Source organism: Astyanax mexicanus, chromosome 22, assembly GCF_023375975.1.
Source record: "Astyanax mexicanus isolate ESR-SI-001 chromosome 22, AstMex3_surface, whole genome shotgun sequence".
NCBI classification, from domain to species: Eukaryota; Metazoa; Chordata; class Actinopteri; order Characiformes; family Acestrorhamphidae; genus Astyanax; species Astyanax mexicanus.
In genome coordinates this window covers 31,058,793-31,075,705 of record NC_064429.1, presented here as the reverse complement: position 1 = coordinate 31,075,705, position 16,913 = coordinate 31,058,793, and the positions used below count along the sequence as shown (strand labels likewise).

The 16,913-nt window shown below is 36.5% G+C and overlaps 1 protein-coding gene across 3 annotated transcripts in view; it reads right to left on the bottom strand.

Annotated features, from left to right (window-relative positions):
- Positions 1-16,477, bottom strand: part of ypel1 (yippee-like 1) — a 45,306-nt gene extending 28,829 nt beyond the window's left edge. The window contains exons 1-2 of one of the 3 annotated variants that reach the window (XM_007229414.4): positions 15,790-16,477; positions 5,534-5,821 (exon numbers count right to left, since the gene is read on the bottom strand). In XM_007229414.4, the coding sequence (XP_007229476.1) occupies positions 5,534-5,821; positions 15,790-15,858 (357 nt within the window). In that variant the 5' untranslated portion in view covers positions 15,859-16,477. Of the gene's footprint in view, positions 1-5,533; positions 5,822-12,772; positions 13,025-15,789 lie in introns of those variants that run through there. The other 2 variants (XM_007229415.4, XM_007229417.3) reach the window with 2 other exon arrangements.
- Between the last annotated feature and the right edge of the window lie 436 nt (positions 16,478-16,913).

Genomic DNA, 16,913 nt, shown 5'->3' with positions numbered 1-16,913 from the left:
ATCAGCAGTGGCATCTTCAGCGAAATGTCAAGTAACTGCTGAGCCGCTCATGATGTACATTAAACTGCAGTTCTGACTCTTTGATACACTCCCAGCTAAATGAGGTTCAATGCTAACACACAGAGTTAGCACATAGCTAGCGCACAGCCAGCACAGAGCCGTTACTGTGCTGAATATCATCTTCCTCAAGTGACATAATCAGCTTATGGGTAATGCCAGGCCTTGGCTACTGCTGGGACGGGAGAAGAAAAGGAAGCACCTCCTCGCCCCTCCTCCTGCAGATCACCCCTAAAGAGCACAGCGAGAGTGTGTAAGTGCTAAGAGCATTACTGTGTGTGTTTTGACACTCTGGAGGCCGGCTGACTGAGCGCTGCTTTGGGAACGCTGCAGATGGCCTTGATTCCAGCGTGGATCTGATTGGCCTTATCTCAGTTTCTTATCCAGCACAACAACAAAACAGAGTCAATAACATCACGGCACTGCTTCGACCAATCGGCTCGCTTCAAGGTCAAAAAAGCAATAAGGTATAAGAAGACGTGCAGTATAGTAAATTTAGCCTGAGATTAAGGTTAAGACCTGGCTTACATTTTCTGTCCGAACCCGAGCCGCCAATTTCCTCGGGTCAGGCTCCATTTTTTTAATGCTATTTTTATTTTATATAAAGCTATGGCGTGATAATCATGCTGGTGCATCTGTGACCAAGACAGCAAGTCTTTGTGATGCATCAAGAGCCACGGTATCCAGGGAAATGTCAGCATACCACCAAGAAGAACCAACCACATCCAACAGGATTAACTGTGGACGCTGTAAGAGGAAGCTGTCTGAAAGGGATGTTCGGGTGCTAACCCGGATTGTATCCAAAAAAACATAAAACCACGGCTGATCAAATCACGGCAGAACTCAACACGGTGCACCTCAACTCTCCTGTTTCCACCAGAACTGTCCCCGTCGGGACAATAAATTATTATGGTCTAAAACCAGGTGTTTCAGTTTCATTGTCCAACCCCTGCATAGTACCATTAGTTGGAACGTAGCATAGCCACATCTTTTTATAACCAGAACTATTGTTTATTTCAACACACAATGCTTTAAGAATACATAAAATCCACTGTTAGACAACTGCACAAAAGCTATACAAGAACTGCAGGACTGGTTTCATTCCCTAAATAGTGTCCACCCACCTCTTCCATGCAGTGTCACAAATAGACTTCTCTGTAACAATTATTCAGGTTGCAGCAAATTCTCCACACTGTTATTTATTTATATAACAACATTACGAATGCTGTCATGTGCTCAGGCTGATAAGGAATCACTGATAGCGGGAAGAAAAAGAAGAGGAGGAAGAAGCAGCAGCAGCGAGGGGGAATCTTCCTCAGAACTCTGGAATTAGGCCTGAGTTGCATAACCTGAATGTCAACATGCTGCTATTACTGTTAGGCTAAATACCAGCTGATAAACACAATGCACATCACAACAAACCGCACACCCTGGTAGTTATGGTCACTGCTGACATGTAGCCTAGCTGCGCAGCCCCCCTGCAGCCGGTGTGCATTGTTTGTTTAGTGTTATTTCAGGCCTCTGTTGTTCTCTGGTATCCTGATAGGAGATGTGATTTGCTGATTTGATTGCAGGGTTTTTTGTGTTTGGGTGGAGAGGGTTTATATGTGCTGGTATGGGTCACATAGACTGGCAGCATTTTATGGGAAAGTTAGTGCTACCTTTGTTTTTTTTTATATGAATGTCCTGTTATGGTTAAATAGTAGTAATAGGAACAATAGTAAGGAACAAACAGCTCTGGAAAAAAGAGATTACTTAAAAATTATGAGTTTCTTTGATTTTACCAAATTGAAAACCTCTGGTATATAATCAAGAGGAAGATGGATGATCACAAGCCATCAAACCAAGCTGACCTGCTTGAATTTTTGCACCAGGAGTGTAAAACAAAGTTATCCAAAAGCAGTGTGTAAGACTGGTGGAGGAGAACATGCCAAGATGCATTAAAACTATGCATGCATGATAAAAAACCAGGGTTATTCCACCAAATATACAGATTTTTTTTTTAACTTTATGAATATGAACTTGTTTTCTTTGCATTATTTGAGGTCTGAAAGCTCTGCATCTTTTTTGTTAATTAGACAATTTCTCATCTGCTTTAAATAATAAATGCTATAAATGGCAATATTTTTACTTGGAATTTGTGAGAATTGTTGTCCGTATTTTATAGAAATTGAAGTGGTCTAATTTTTTTTTCCCAGAGCTGCATATATCTATTATATTCAAGCATACAAGTTTAATTTCATTCCACATATCCAACAAATTAAATTAGTAATATTCCATTTACATGTACATTACACTAATTAAGCCCTGCAATGGTTAAAGTATCATGCTCCAAAAATTAATGCAAATTATTCTTATTCTATTTTTAAACTTTTATATGGGTCAACTTAACCCGTAACATATCATGAGGGTTAAAAATAGTCTGGAAGTAAATATTAAGCGTATGAGATATGAGTTAAGTGTGGCCACTTTGCATAGGTGACTCTCTAATAATGGACTGGAAGTACGAGTCAAGTGACATTCCTTTCGGGAACCGTAAACAATCCTGAAAAATTCACTGTGTGTGATCTGACAACAAGAGAAAAAAAAATAACGCAAAGCAAAAACGCTGAGAGCCTGTTCAGCAGTTACACACTCGTGACCCATATAGCTGTTCTGAAGAGCTGTTTCCTCAAGTGCACAGGTTCAAGCTCCCCTAGCTTCTCAGGTACTCTCAACTTCTATACTGCAGAATCAATTCCATCGATAGTTGTTGACATGCCAAGGGCTGGTTAGATAAATGAAGGTTTGACATTTGTATTTGATATCTGTATGTCATTTTGAACCTGCTCTATAATAGTGAATTAGCCGCAATGCTAACAAACACAGAAAGCAGCTTCTACAGTGTTGGCGCATATTAGTGTGTGTTAGCTGCGATGTTGACAGTTTTTTGTCAAGCTGATTTACTCAAAAAAAAGCAAGACTAAGCTATTATATATGTATCGTTTCTCTATTTAATTCTGAACCTGTGTTAAGAAGTCTAGAATAACAGGTTAGCCGCAATGTTAACAAACGAGCTAACTTGTGTTAAAGCAGCAATGCTAACCATTTACCAAGTTGACTTTTTTTGTTTGTTTTTTAAATGAACTGTAAATAAAACTTTACTATAACATGTTACAGTAAATATATTTCAACAACAAATACAATAACGGTCACAAACAACAGCACTTATGACAGTAATAAATGTAAAATGCCTGTAAACTAGTGTCAATTAGTATTTGAGTGATTTTTATGTATGGTTTTAATCATACATTTACCTCAGTAGTGCTATGCTAATTACAAGCAAGGCTAGTATAATTCATACATACAATTTATCTCAGTAAAGCTATTCCAAAATCATACATTTACCTCAGTAATGCTATTTTAATCGTAAATGTACCTCAGTATAGCTACTCGTGACTGATACACAGCCAGATTTTGATAAACAAGAAAATGCTAAGGCTAAGTTAGCCAGCTTAGCTAAGTCACTGGTTGGTGTGTTTTTATACACTGAAAGTGCTTTTTTGCCATTTTTGTGAAAGTAATAAACATAAAATGGTTATGAAATAGCGTCAATCAGTAATTATGGTCATAAGTATTGTTAATTAACGTACCCTTTTTATGTAAAATGTCATTAACACTCTTGCTATAAACGTTTTTATTCTATATATACATAAATATTTATTGCGTTTTTAAAGTATCATTTTGTCATTTCACCAATAATATCAGCATCACAAAATGACCCTAAAATATTGTGGTATTACTTTAGAACCACATCAACCATCCCTAACCATTACACAATAAACCAATCCAACCTTAAACCATCCAGACAAACCCCGGCTTCCACAAAACCAAACTAACAACAACAAACAAATCAACCACATCATCGTGAATGAGGTCACAAGTAAACGGAATCCTGTTTGGGTTTCAGGTCGAGCTGATTGATGCTGACAGGTGCTGTGCATGATGGGATGGATCATCTCCGGCTGCAGAGTTATCGGCTTTGGCGTCTGGAAGCGAGGCACGTGCCTCCAGCGCTAATGAGCTCTGCTAATCAGAGGCAGCAGCAGAGGTGAGGTGTACGTACTGGTTGCTCAGGTGAGAGTGTGAGTCTGTGCTTCTCACAAACAACTAACCCCCCGGTGAGGCAGATCAACCTTAACCCTGTTATAGAGCCAGCGAGGGGGAACTGGGCGGGAATTAGCATTACATAGCGCCAAAAGAGGACAGACATATTGTGTTACTAGTTACTCTAAAAACAATAGAAACAGATGAACATGAGATTTAAAAGGCATTTAAATGTCTAGATTTTGTTTAAACACGGGAAGTACTAAATTTAGTAAGTAAATATGTAATCTGTTGTGTCTGGGCACTTTTGGAAACACACAGAGTTGAATTTAAACTGTTTGAGTAAGCTATTAACCATCTCCCATTGCGCTTCTGATCCCAGCACTTTGTGTAATTTAGGACTGTTATAAATGGACGATTAATCGACAATGAAATGTGTAGTCGACAAATTTAAACAATCATCACTGTCGAGTATATCGACTAATCGTTGCAGCCCTAGTCACAAGGTGAGAATCAGAAGTATACATATGTTTGTATGTATACGAGGGGTGGGATAAAATATTAATATTGCGATGAAGTGTTTTCCTATTGGGATCGATTATTACATTATCGATAAGTAAAGTCAAATCTCGATACTTTTATTGAAACATAAGCAATTCTAGCCAGATGCTGTCAGTCATAATCATTACAAATATGGCCAAATATGTCTTCTGTGACATTAATAATATTAATAATAATAATATCTTGGCCTTGTTCATTGGTTATCTAAAAGCACTGGTTATATTCAACACATCATAAGAAAAAAAGCATAAAATCATGTGTATAATAATAAAAACAACATTAATTGCAGAACAATAGTCAACTCTAGACCACAAGATCAGCCAACACTCTTTTATTAATCTAATATTCTTGATTATCGATGGCATCCTTAATTTTGATGATAATTTTAATTTATTTATTTTTTTAATTTTCATCCCATTTTCTCTCATTGTCTTGGAATGGGATTCAAACCAGCAATCTCCCCCAATTTTTTTAAAATTTAAAAATAAAAAAATAAAAATCACGTTTCCAAAATTGCAGAAGATTTTGGAAAATGCAAGAAATGTGTATATAAATGGGTGTTTTTTTGTATTTTAAATTGCAGGACTTTAATTGAGTTTAATATACACTAATTTAATCGACCATTAACATTTTTTTTATTAAATAAAATATTGGAATAAAATATTATTATGTTGTTTTGGGATGTGATTGGCCCACATATAGGATTTCGGTGTATAAAGGGATAATCCACTGTCCTAATTCCACGGACAGTGACCTTCTGTATACGGGTATTTATTGTTTGCTGGTTTGCGTGCCCATGTGCCTGTATCCATCAAACCTGTTTGCTCACCTTCGAGATGAGCTCATCATGGTTGGCCAGGTGTGCTCGGCAGTGGATGCAGCTGTAGGTGCGGTGACAGTTGGGCAGGTAGGCCTGGAAGGTTTTAGACTTGGTCATCTTCACCATCTCACAGTCGTGGTTCTCCTCGCTGGGCTCGTCGGCGCTGGCGCTGGATGAGTTACAGCTCTGCTGAACTTGCTGACAGAAGAAACACTGGAAGATGCAAGCAAAAGCCGTCGTTGTTGTGGAGTGGGTGTGTGGCACGCTCCACACAAACACCACAGGAGAAAAAACAACCTTCAGAGAGTCGGGGTGAGGAGGGGGGGTTAGAGAGGGAGAGGGGGAGAAAGGGAGGGAAAGGGAAAAAGAAAGGGAAGCAGGAGGAAGAAGAAGAAAAAGACAGATCACTCAAAAGGCCTAAACACACAGCCTTGGCTTGTAAGAGGTCAAAGGTTAGTAGTATTTATCTTAAGCGCATGTTAAAGTTCTGTTCATATAAAGAACACATTTATATAAAAGAGAAAGAAAGAGATGCATTTACCTCAGTGAAGGTATTCTTAAATCATACATTTACCTCAGTAGTGTCATTTTTATCATAAATGTACCTCAGTAGAGCTACTCAGGTCACATTCAAGCGAAACACAGCCAGCTCAGCTAAGTCATTGCTTGGTCTAAATTATTCACTTTACACTAAAAGTGCTTTTTCTTGCCATTTTAAGGCAAATGTTGGGTTGCCAAATTTTCAGTGCATCCTTAAACAAACAAACAAACAAACAAACAAACAAGAACATGCACTGAAATGTTCTCCCACCAATCCTGACTACAGAGCAGAAATGTGTGCAAGAAGAGAAAGGCAGAAGAAGAGAAAAAGCTAATAATTTCCTGCTCTCGCAGGTTAAGTTAGATTGCTCTGGGAGGCAAAGAAGCCATTGTGTAAATCTAATGAGGTGTGAATAAAAAAAGGTTTTCTCCCTCTGGCAAACTCACACATATTTTAGCCTCCTTCTCAAACTCCTTGTTTAGGCATGTTAAAGTGTTAGAAAGCTGAGCAGACCATGATAAGTTCTTCCCTTTGCTGCTGAGGAACATCTGAGTGGTCCATCAGTCCATCAGATCAGATCCTGCCTAAGACCAGAGATCCAAAGAGAGATCTCTAGCTGAGAGTAGCTAAGCTAAAGGTTTCAGGTTTTAGCTAGGCCAGTCACGATAAAAAAAAAACAACTGTGGACGATATATCATCCCAGAAAGTATTGCGATAAACGATATTATTGTCATTTTAAAACTATTTAAATTCCAATGACAAAATTATGATATTATAGCTTAGTAAAGATACTCTTTTAAATACAACATTTTAAATAATCATAGTTTGGAAAATACACTGTTTACCACACTGTTTGTATGAAGTCACAGTTATTTTTTATTTTATTTCAAAATTTTTCCCCATTTTCTCACCAATTCAGCACAGACAATTACTTACTAGGACTCCTCGTATCACTAGCGATGCCCCAACACACCAGGAGGGTGAAGACTAACACATGCTTCCTCAGAAACATGTGAAGTCAGCCATGCAGCCAGCGCACTTGGAGGAAAGCGCAGCTCGGTTCTGATACATCAGCTCACAGACGCCCTGTGCTGTGGACATCACCCTAGGAGTGATGTGGGGAGAGAGCGCCATCTAGCTTTGGCTCCCTCTGGGTGCCAGCAGCTTGATAGCAAAGCTGCATGAGCGGGGGTTCAAACCTGCGACCTCCTGCTCATAGTGGCAGTGCTTTAAGAACTTTACCAGCCTTAAGCTAGATACAACATTGCACTACTGTTATACGGGTTCTATTTATATTGTCACTTGATCTTAATCACCATTAATATTGCACTATTATCTTCTGTCTCACAAAAGTCTATTGTGTTTTTGTTGTATTGTACATATAGTGTCTCCCACTCATTTAGATTTAGATTATATATTTATTTCTTTTTATTTCTATTTATATATCTATTTCACCCCCACCACTACTGCACCTTGTTCTGTCTCATGTATGTCTGTGTCCCTGCTGCTGTATTGTACACATAGTGTCTCCCCTTTTTCTTTATTTTTCTTTATTATCCATTATCTGTACTTGCTGTAAAATTGGGAAGGAGAGTAACGTAATTTCAATTCTATGTATGTCCTGTACATATGCAGCATTGACAATAAAACTACTTGACTTGACTTGACTTGACTTGACTTTAGACCGCTGGACCACTCGGCACCTGAAGTCACAGTTATTGAGGCACTGATTGGTCATTTAGCATGACTGGCTAAAATACTGTTCACTGTTTTATATATATGTGTGTGTGTGTACAAACACTCAAATGAACACAATAAACAATATCACGATTATCAAATATTATTGAGGTCATGTCCTCATGTCATTTATTGCACAATAATTCGATAATGTAATTATTGCGACAGGCCTAGTTTTAGCCTTATTTGATTCAAATCATTTTAGTTTTATATTTAAATATATTTTTTAATGCTGGTGGCTCTCCACCATGCCCATTTCTATCTCTCCACATGGTTGTTACAGTTCTATCTATCTACTGCAGAAGACAGAGGAGACACAGAGCTGAATCACACTGCTGCATCAGATCAAAGAGGAAGAGGACCAAAGAAAAGTGTCAAAAAAGTGTGAAAGATGCAATAATGGTGGAAAATCCTGACTGGTCGATGCTCAGCTCCACTGCTCAGCCTAATACTGGTGGCCACTCTGTCTAATGAATGCATTAAGCTTCTTTAAGTTGCACCCATTGCTGACAGAGCTGTGAAAATGCACACAAACACCAAGCTTGTAAGTAGACACAGCTTGCGGAGACATACTGCCAAAAGAATAGGGCTCTCTGAAGTACAAATCTGTACTACAAAATATCAATATTGCATCCATTATCGATACATGGTGTCAAATATGGCTCTGTTAAGCCATTTAAATCACATATTAACATTAGTAGTGCTATTCTAACCATAAGTAAGGCTGTGATAACCATTCATTTTCCTCAACAGAGCCATTCTAATAATAACTTTACCTCTGTAAAGTAGGGGTGGGCAATATTATATTGTATACAATATATCATGACACAGAAATATCATGATGTTAAAAATCCATATCGTGATAATAGAGATGTTCTGTCTTAAAAGTAGTCTATTATTTACTGTGAAGCTTTAGGTGTATTTATTGTATAATTGTTTTAGTTTGCAGTTTATATGCATGCACTAAATATTCTGCAATATTTTTTGCTGCATTATATTATTTTATGCTATATTATTTATTTTGCCACATTATGATTATACTGTTATACTATTATACTATATTCCTGAAATGAATTAATTAGTTTAGTTTTCCTATATCGCCAAGTATATCGTTATCGCAAAAATACCCTGAAATATCGTGATATTATTTTAGAGCCATATCGCCATATGGCTCCACCAAAGTGTTGCATTCTATAGGCAACTCTTCACTTTAGAGTTGAGCCGAATGACGGGGACACTTTTGGACAACTGCATTAAATGCACCATGCAATAGATAAATTGAATATTTCAAATAGTTTGTTTACTTTAGCTGGACTAAACAACTCATGATGCAGGGTAATGAGGCATCGTAGCACACAGAGCTCTCTATAGGCCTCTACAAGCCAAAAGCCACGGTTTGTAATCATCTCTCTGTCTACAGTTGTCTTTCCTTGCACTCTCTGTAGGCCGTTTCCTTTTAGAACAGTGTGGCAGCTTCCTCTTAACTTGTTTGCACTGGAGAAACACAGTTATGCTTTGACTGCTGTTGATACAATGCAGCCAATCCAAGCCGGTGCGCTAAAATTCCCCACATGCTAACGACAATATGGGTCCAGCAAATCCATTCACAGCTGACGGCACGTCTCTTGTCCTGGCACAGCCGATAAGGAGCGGGTGGGGGGGGGGGCAGGAAAGTGACTGCAGCACACTAATGAAAGAAAACTGGGCCTGAAAACAAAAACAAAGCCACTTCCGCAGTAGAACAGGAAGTCTGACTGGTGCGAAGAAGAGAAGCGCACCACAGAGTGCGTCAGCCGTCGCAGAGTGAGAAAGGTCTGATTTACTGCAGGTTAAAAGGCTCTGGTTGGTTGGTTGGTTGGTTAGTTGTTGGGATTTTATTGCCACTTCAGCACATATTTGGCTATTTGTGGAATACACTTGGTTTTATACAGGGGTTGAACAATGAAACTGAAACACCTGTCATTTTAGTGTGGGAGATTTCATGGCTAAATTGGAGCAGCCTGGTGGTCAATCTTCATTAATTGCACATTGCACCAGTAACAGCAGAGTGTGAAGGTTCAATTAGCAGAGTAAGAGCACAGTTCTGCTTAAAATAATGCAATGCACACAACATTGTGGGTGACATACCAGAGTTCAAAAGAGGACAAATTGTTGGTGCACGTCTTGCTGGCGCATCTGTGACCAAGACAGCAAGTCTTTGTGATGTATCAAGAGCCACGGTATCCAGGGTAATGTCAGCATACCACCAAGAAGGACCAACCACATCCAACAGGATTAACTGTGGACGCTGTAAGAGGAAGCTATCTGAAAGGGACGTTCGGTTGCTAACCCAGATTGTTTCCGGATTGTCCATCGGGACAATAAATTATTGTGGTCTAAAACCAGGTGTTTCAGTTTCATTGTCCAACCCCTGTATATACAGACAGAGCAAAGTTGTTCAAAGGTTAAAGTATGATAAGGGAAATATATTTTGGTACATATGTTATAAATTAGGTGTTTGAGGTTAAGATGCGATAAGAACTTTTTCCCTCCCAAAAAGGTATTTTTGTTATTTTCTTTGCAGTAGAATTGTCTTATATGGTTATATACATAGGACAGTAGATGAGGATATGTTTTATCTTTAGTGGGATGTTGCACAGTAAATGGATGTTGCATGTTAACCCAATCACATTCAACAGATACACAAAAATGCTAAAGAATTGTTTCTGACTGGTGCAATGTAGTCAAGTGGTCAAGTTTGGTGGAATTACACTTTAGCACATTATCTAAGGGTACATATTTGATGTTAAGAAAACTTAAAAAAAGTTTTTTTTTTATATTAACTCAGATGCACATTGTGAGCAGGTCAAAACAAGAGTAGATACAGTTTTTCCAGTAATAACAGATTTAGTGACTCAAATTGATCATTTAAGTTATTAAGTTATACACATATCATACAATTTATGAACAATACCTGTAGTTCTTTTTGACACTGGCAATTCCATTATATCTGTGATAAAAAAATATTTTCTCAAAATCACATTAACATTGTTTATTGTATTAATTCATGTGACAATAGATCATCCAAATAAATGGTTGTCCTGACAGGCCAAGCCAGTGGCATTACAATAATGGGTTCACACAAAAATAGCTGTGAAAAAGTGCCTCTTAAAGAGTGGCTCACTTCACAGTGCAGTAGGCCAACAGGTCAAACTACAGGAGCCTTAACCTAAACACAACATGCCTGTACACATAGATTTACATAGTTTTTTGTGACTCTTTAGTCACACTACTTCTCACTTCTTGCTACTTTTAAAAGCCCACCTAAAATATGCATCTCATTGGTGGTATTTGCATTAGCATTAGTGGATACAAAATGTAAAAACTGCTTTAATAAACTTTTCCTGTAGATATCACTTAAGAACAAAAACAGGACTCTCTTCAAGAGCTGCTCTGAGGATGAGGCTAATCTCAGCAAGCCTGATGATTAACACAGCCGGATTAGGGCTAAGTATAAAAAAATGCACTTGAAGGCCTGGATTAAAAACCCAAAATATTCAAATTTAATACACTTTTGTCTTTAATGCATGCCATCAAGCACAAAAAATATCCTGCTTCTTCTAGCCTGGTAAAGCTTAATTTATCTATCTATCTATATATGTGTGTGTTTACTTTGATTGCATGCAACCTATGGGAGTCACATGTATATTAAAGCTAATTTAGTGTCTACACAAACAATAGGGATAGACAGTTGCAAACTTGCTTTTGTCTTTTTCCAGCCTGATATAGCCAAAATGTTATAACTAACCTAATTGCATGACAACCCATGTCAGACACATGTATACTGAAGCTAATTCAGTATCTACAAGAACAATAGAGAAAGTTGCTAACTTGCTTGTCTTGCCTGTCAAAATGTTAAATATACTGTATTATGTAAATGAAAACCTATGTTAGACATTACAAGAACAATAGAGATAGATAGTTGCAAACTCGCCTTTGCCTTTTTTAGCCTGGAAAAATCTTTTTTTCTCTTAAAATTAAATATACGTTCATATATTATAACTATACTTCATGACAACCTATAATAGACATGTATATTAAAGCTAGTTCAGTATCTACCCAAACAATAGAGATAGATAGTTATAAAATTAAAAAAACCTTTATATATTATAACTATACTACATGACGACCTATAATAGACACATATATTATGATACTATGATATATATTAATTAGCTACAAGAACAATAGAGATAGTTGCAAACTTGCCTTTGTCTTTTTCTAGCCTGGAAAAGCTTTATTCTCCTAAAATGTGATATACATTCATATATTATAACTATACTGCATGGCAAACTATGATTGACATATATATTTATTAAAGATAATTCAGTATTTACAAAAACAATAGAGATAGATAGTTATAAACTTGCTGGTCGAGTCTGCTGCTGCTTTATATGTCGAAGTGTTTTATATAAATACATCTATATCAACTATATATTTCATGACAACCTATGCTAGACACATATATACTGAAGCTAATTCAGTATCTAAAGGAACAATAGAGAGAGACAGTCGCTGAAACGCTGAAAAGTCGTGTGGTTGTCAGCGTGATTGTTTTTCTCAGCACACAAAGGGAAGAAGCCACATGGATGCAAAACAAAGAGCAGCAGCAGCAGCGTGGAGCTCTGAGAGCAAAGGAAGCAGAATAAAGAGCAGGTCTGAGCTTTAGAGAGAGCAGACAGCTCCATGAAAGCGGTTTAGCTCTTATTTTAGGGCTGTTATATAGGTTTTCAGCACTTTTTAGACCTTTTTAGATGTTTTTAAGGCTTTGAATAAGTAGCTTCCCGTTTCTGCAGCTGCTGCTTAGCTAGCTGTACACATAAACACATGCCTGCACCTAATAATAAATAATTTATTATTATTAAATCATAATAATTCGTGCAGAAATAGCTAATAAAGGGCTCTAATATGTGGCAAACTTATGAACTCACCACCTGAACTGCTGGATCTTCTCCTCCCCAGTGTTCAGAAGCTCTGACATGGATTTTTCTCCAATATTCAGATGGAAATATCACTTTTAACCGCAGTTCCCGCTCTTATTTTTTATTTATTGGTTTTATTGTCCTCTCTGAGCTGAGATACTGATCCCTGAACACTTCTCCGCGGTCTGACAGCGCTGTGCGGCAGCTATCCTCAACATTTCTGCCTCTTTGTTGCTCTCTTTGTGTTTGTGCTCAGCCTGGCTTTTTCTGTCACCGTCACACGGTGGGAGGAGCCGTGGCGTGATTGACACGCCCACTCTCCAATCAGACGCGGAGGAGGCGGGACTAGCGCTGGACAAAGCCCCGGATGTGTAAATAAATATAACGCAAGCTTGGCGCTGAAGGTATGGGGAAATTATTAACTATATAATATTGATTCTGTTAAATCGATGATTTAAGTAGATTTAGACGTTGTTATTTTAATAATAATAATAATAATAATAATAATAATAATAATAATAATAATAATAATAATAATAATAATAATAATAAATAAATAAATAATATCACGTGGCATTTATGAATAATATTGCTTGAATCGGTTGTTAATTTAACTGTTACTGAATAAAATAAATGAAAAACTATTTAATAAAGGCATGGTGTTTACAGTGGTTTACATTGACATATTTACATATATTCTATTACTATATTGTCTATATTTAGGAGACGCTGAGGAAACTATTACAGGTGGCTCTACCTCATGAAGACACTGAGATTAAAATCTCACCAAGAGTCTGCAGATCTGTCCTCAAAGATAAATGTGATACTTAGAAGAATCTAAAATATAAAACAGATTCTGGTTTGTTTAACACCTTTTTTGTTTACAGAATAATTAAGCATGTGTTCCTGTATAGCTTTAATATAGTCATGCCTGATACTTTATATATTATATTATTTGTAACACTTCCTATGTGAAAACATTCATTACACACTATGATACATCTGAATTGTGATCATCGTTTTTATAATACATTATAGGGCTGGGTTAACAATATCTATTATTAATAGTATATGCTAATTATGACATTATGTCACAAAGGGCACAAGCTGAAAAAAAAAATTAAATGCTACACTACGTTATAAACCAATATAAACTATTTATTTATAATATTTAGAAAGATAAATGTATGAGTTGTCAAAAAAGTAATTATTGCATGGCTTTATGTGTGTGTTTATACTGTTTATAACTAAGCAACTGGGATTTCTTGGTATTGATGTATACAGTACTATAAGTACAATATTATAAGCATGACTTATTATGCATTATGACTACATTGTACAGCGATAAAGAGTAATAAACATGACTATAATGTGTTATGTTTTAATGCCTTATAAATGCATTATAATGTGTATAATGAATAGAGTCTTATTGACATGCCATTCATAGAAAATATTCCCCTCACTGCCACTGTTAGACGAGACACTATAAGGTAGAGCAATAAAACAAATTTAATGCTAATACTTATTTGTCTTTCTTTCTTTTCTTTCTTTCTTTGTCTTCCTCTCTCTCTCTTCGTGTGTGTATGTGTGTGTGTATGTGTGTGTGTGTGAGTGAGTCAAGCAGAGGTATAAACAGAATGCAGGACTGTGCGAGGAAAAACAGCCCCTCATCTCTATGCGTCAGAGAGCATCTGCTACACCTAATAAATAATAAGTGAGGAGACGGCCTGAAATTCTGAAATACTTAAATATATCACAGCCACTAAAATCTACCCTGTGGAATATTTTCCTCATTTTTTTATATATATATTTATTTTTATATACACTATATCTGTGCTCACGACCTGTGCTGGCAAGGCAGTGCAACTTCCATAGCATGCAGTGAGTGCACTGTTGTCAATGTCACTGTGTCACTGTATTTTGGATGCACTTGTGTAACCTATACTTAGCCTACAATTCTGGAGAATAGTAAGAATACTAGTACAGTATAACAGGGTTGAGATATACAGTATATGATCAATAGATATAGTTACATTCTTATTTATAATAATCTCATTATAAACAATACTATTTTTACTTTCTCAATGCTGTTCTTACATTACAAATGTGCCATAAATCATCATAAATGGATACACATTAAAAATAAACTGTTATTCCTTTTCTTTTCTTCCTTTCTTTTCTAAATAAGGAGGTTGGTCTCCTCACCATCAGCACCACCACCGTCCTGATGATGTCATATGTTTTCATTCTGCACACCCCCCCTCCTTCTTTTCTCTTCTTTCTCTCTTCCCTTTCATAACATACTTTCTCTCCCACATTCACCATCAACTACGTTACATATCATTCAAACAGACAGAGTATAAGAGGCGAAATATGAATAATAGAGGTGGTTCAACACCCAGCAGTGCTCTATTATTATTATTTCCATCATATGTGTTATCTGTATTATCTACAATATATAATACTAACACTGAGATATATATATATATATATATATATATATATATATATATATATATATATATATATATATATATATATAAAAACACATGTACATGATCATGTATGACCTTCTCCTACAGAGACAGAAACAAAGGCACTTCATTCATTATAATGAATTACTGTATATAGGATATAGGAACAATAAAATATGTTTAGTTAATAAGTCAGGATTGATAATTAGGGCATAGGACTATATGAGGACATAGGACTATAAGACCATGCATAGTCAAATTGAAACAGAGGCAGAATATTTATTATAATAGTTTAATGGCTTTATATATATATATATATATATATATATATATATATATATATATATATATATATATATATATACATATATATATATATATATATATATATATATATATGTATATATATATATATATATATATATATATATGATTGTACATACATTACAGCTAAACCCTAAAACTCCCAGCATATCAAAACATGCCCTCAACTAGCTTGAGGTTATTTTTCCCAAACATAAAATGAATGGAAGTCAATTGGAAGCCCCATACCTTAATTATAGCAAGTGGAGAGATTGTGTCCCCCCACAGCAGGGCAGCAGGGCAGAAGGATCTTCTCATTCAGGAGCTCTGGTCCTGCATGTGTCACGACCTGGATGCATGTATTGTAGTTCTTGAATTCAGTTTCTAATCATATTTTTCAGTAGTTTAGTTTTTCCCCTCAATAGATTTATTACAATAATGGCAATAATATTAAAGATGATGATGCAGTTAAAAAGATGCTGCTGGTCCAAATGCTGCTTCCTCCTCCTGCTGTTAATGTTGCTGTAGTATATATGCCTCTTCTCACCAGCATTAGGACACTCCGTCTTCATTCAGATTTTTTCTGCACAGGATTGGAGCCTGCACTTCCATCAACAGCTGCACAGAAGTGCTGGATCTTACTCATACAGCCTGACAGATGAATAAATAAGCCTTTAGGAGAAAGCTGCGTAGTCTCCAGTCTCCAAGATGGAGCCGAGCGCCTCCACCATGCAAGAAAATTTAATTTATATATATATATATTTAGCAGCACCTAACCCAAGCAAAATGATGCAAATCCGCAGGAAAAATGCTTGATTCTATGTTTCAGAGCATCTAAAAAAATCAGATTAATTCACTCCCAAAGATGCTGTCTTCAGCAGACACCTCCTCTCACACCACACTGATTCAGCCTGTGTTTTTTAGGTCGTATGTCTCCAGCTAGGTTTGTTTTGATAGCCAGCTGCATCATCAGCCTTTCACAGACATGCTCACAGCAGAGAACCTCTAAAGAGGAGAGAGTACCCACTTGAGGAGGTTATGTGTCAGACTACTAGGGGGCGCTCCTGAGGGAGTCCAAAAATGAATGGGATCATACAGAGCAATTAAGCAAAATCTAAGAATTACATTTTATGTTTATTGTCATTCACATCACATGTAGTGATGAACATGAGGTGCAACAAAATTTTCAAAAAAAATATTTTATATTAAAATAATATTCTTAGATAATAATAAATAAAATATATCAGAAAGAATGAAATAGATAAATAGACACACATTTAAATTAGAGAAGTAGAAAAAGTAAAAAAATGTTTGCACATGCCTCCTCCGACACATGCTGATGCAGCATTGCTGAGTAGCATCACAGCACACTT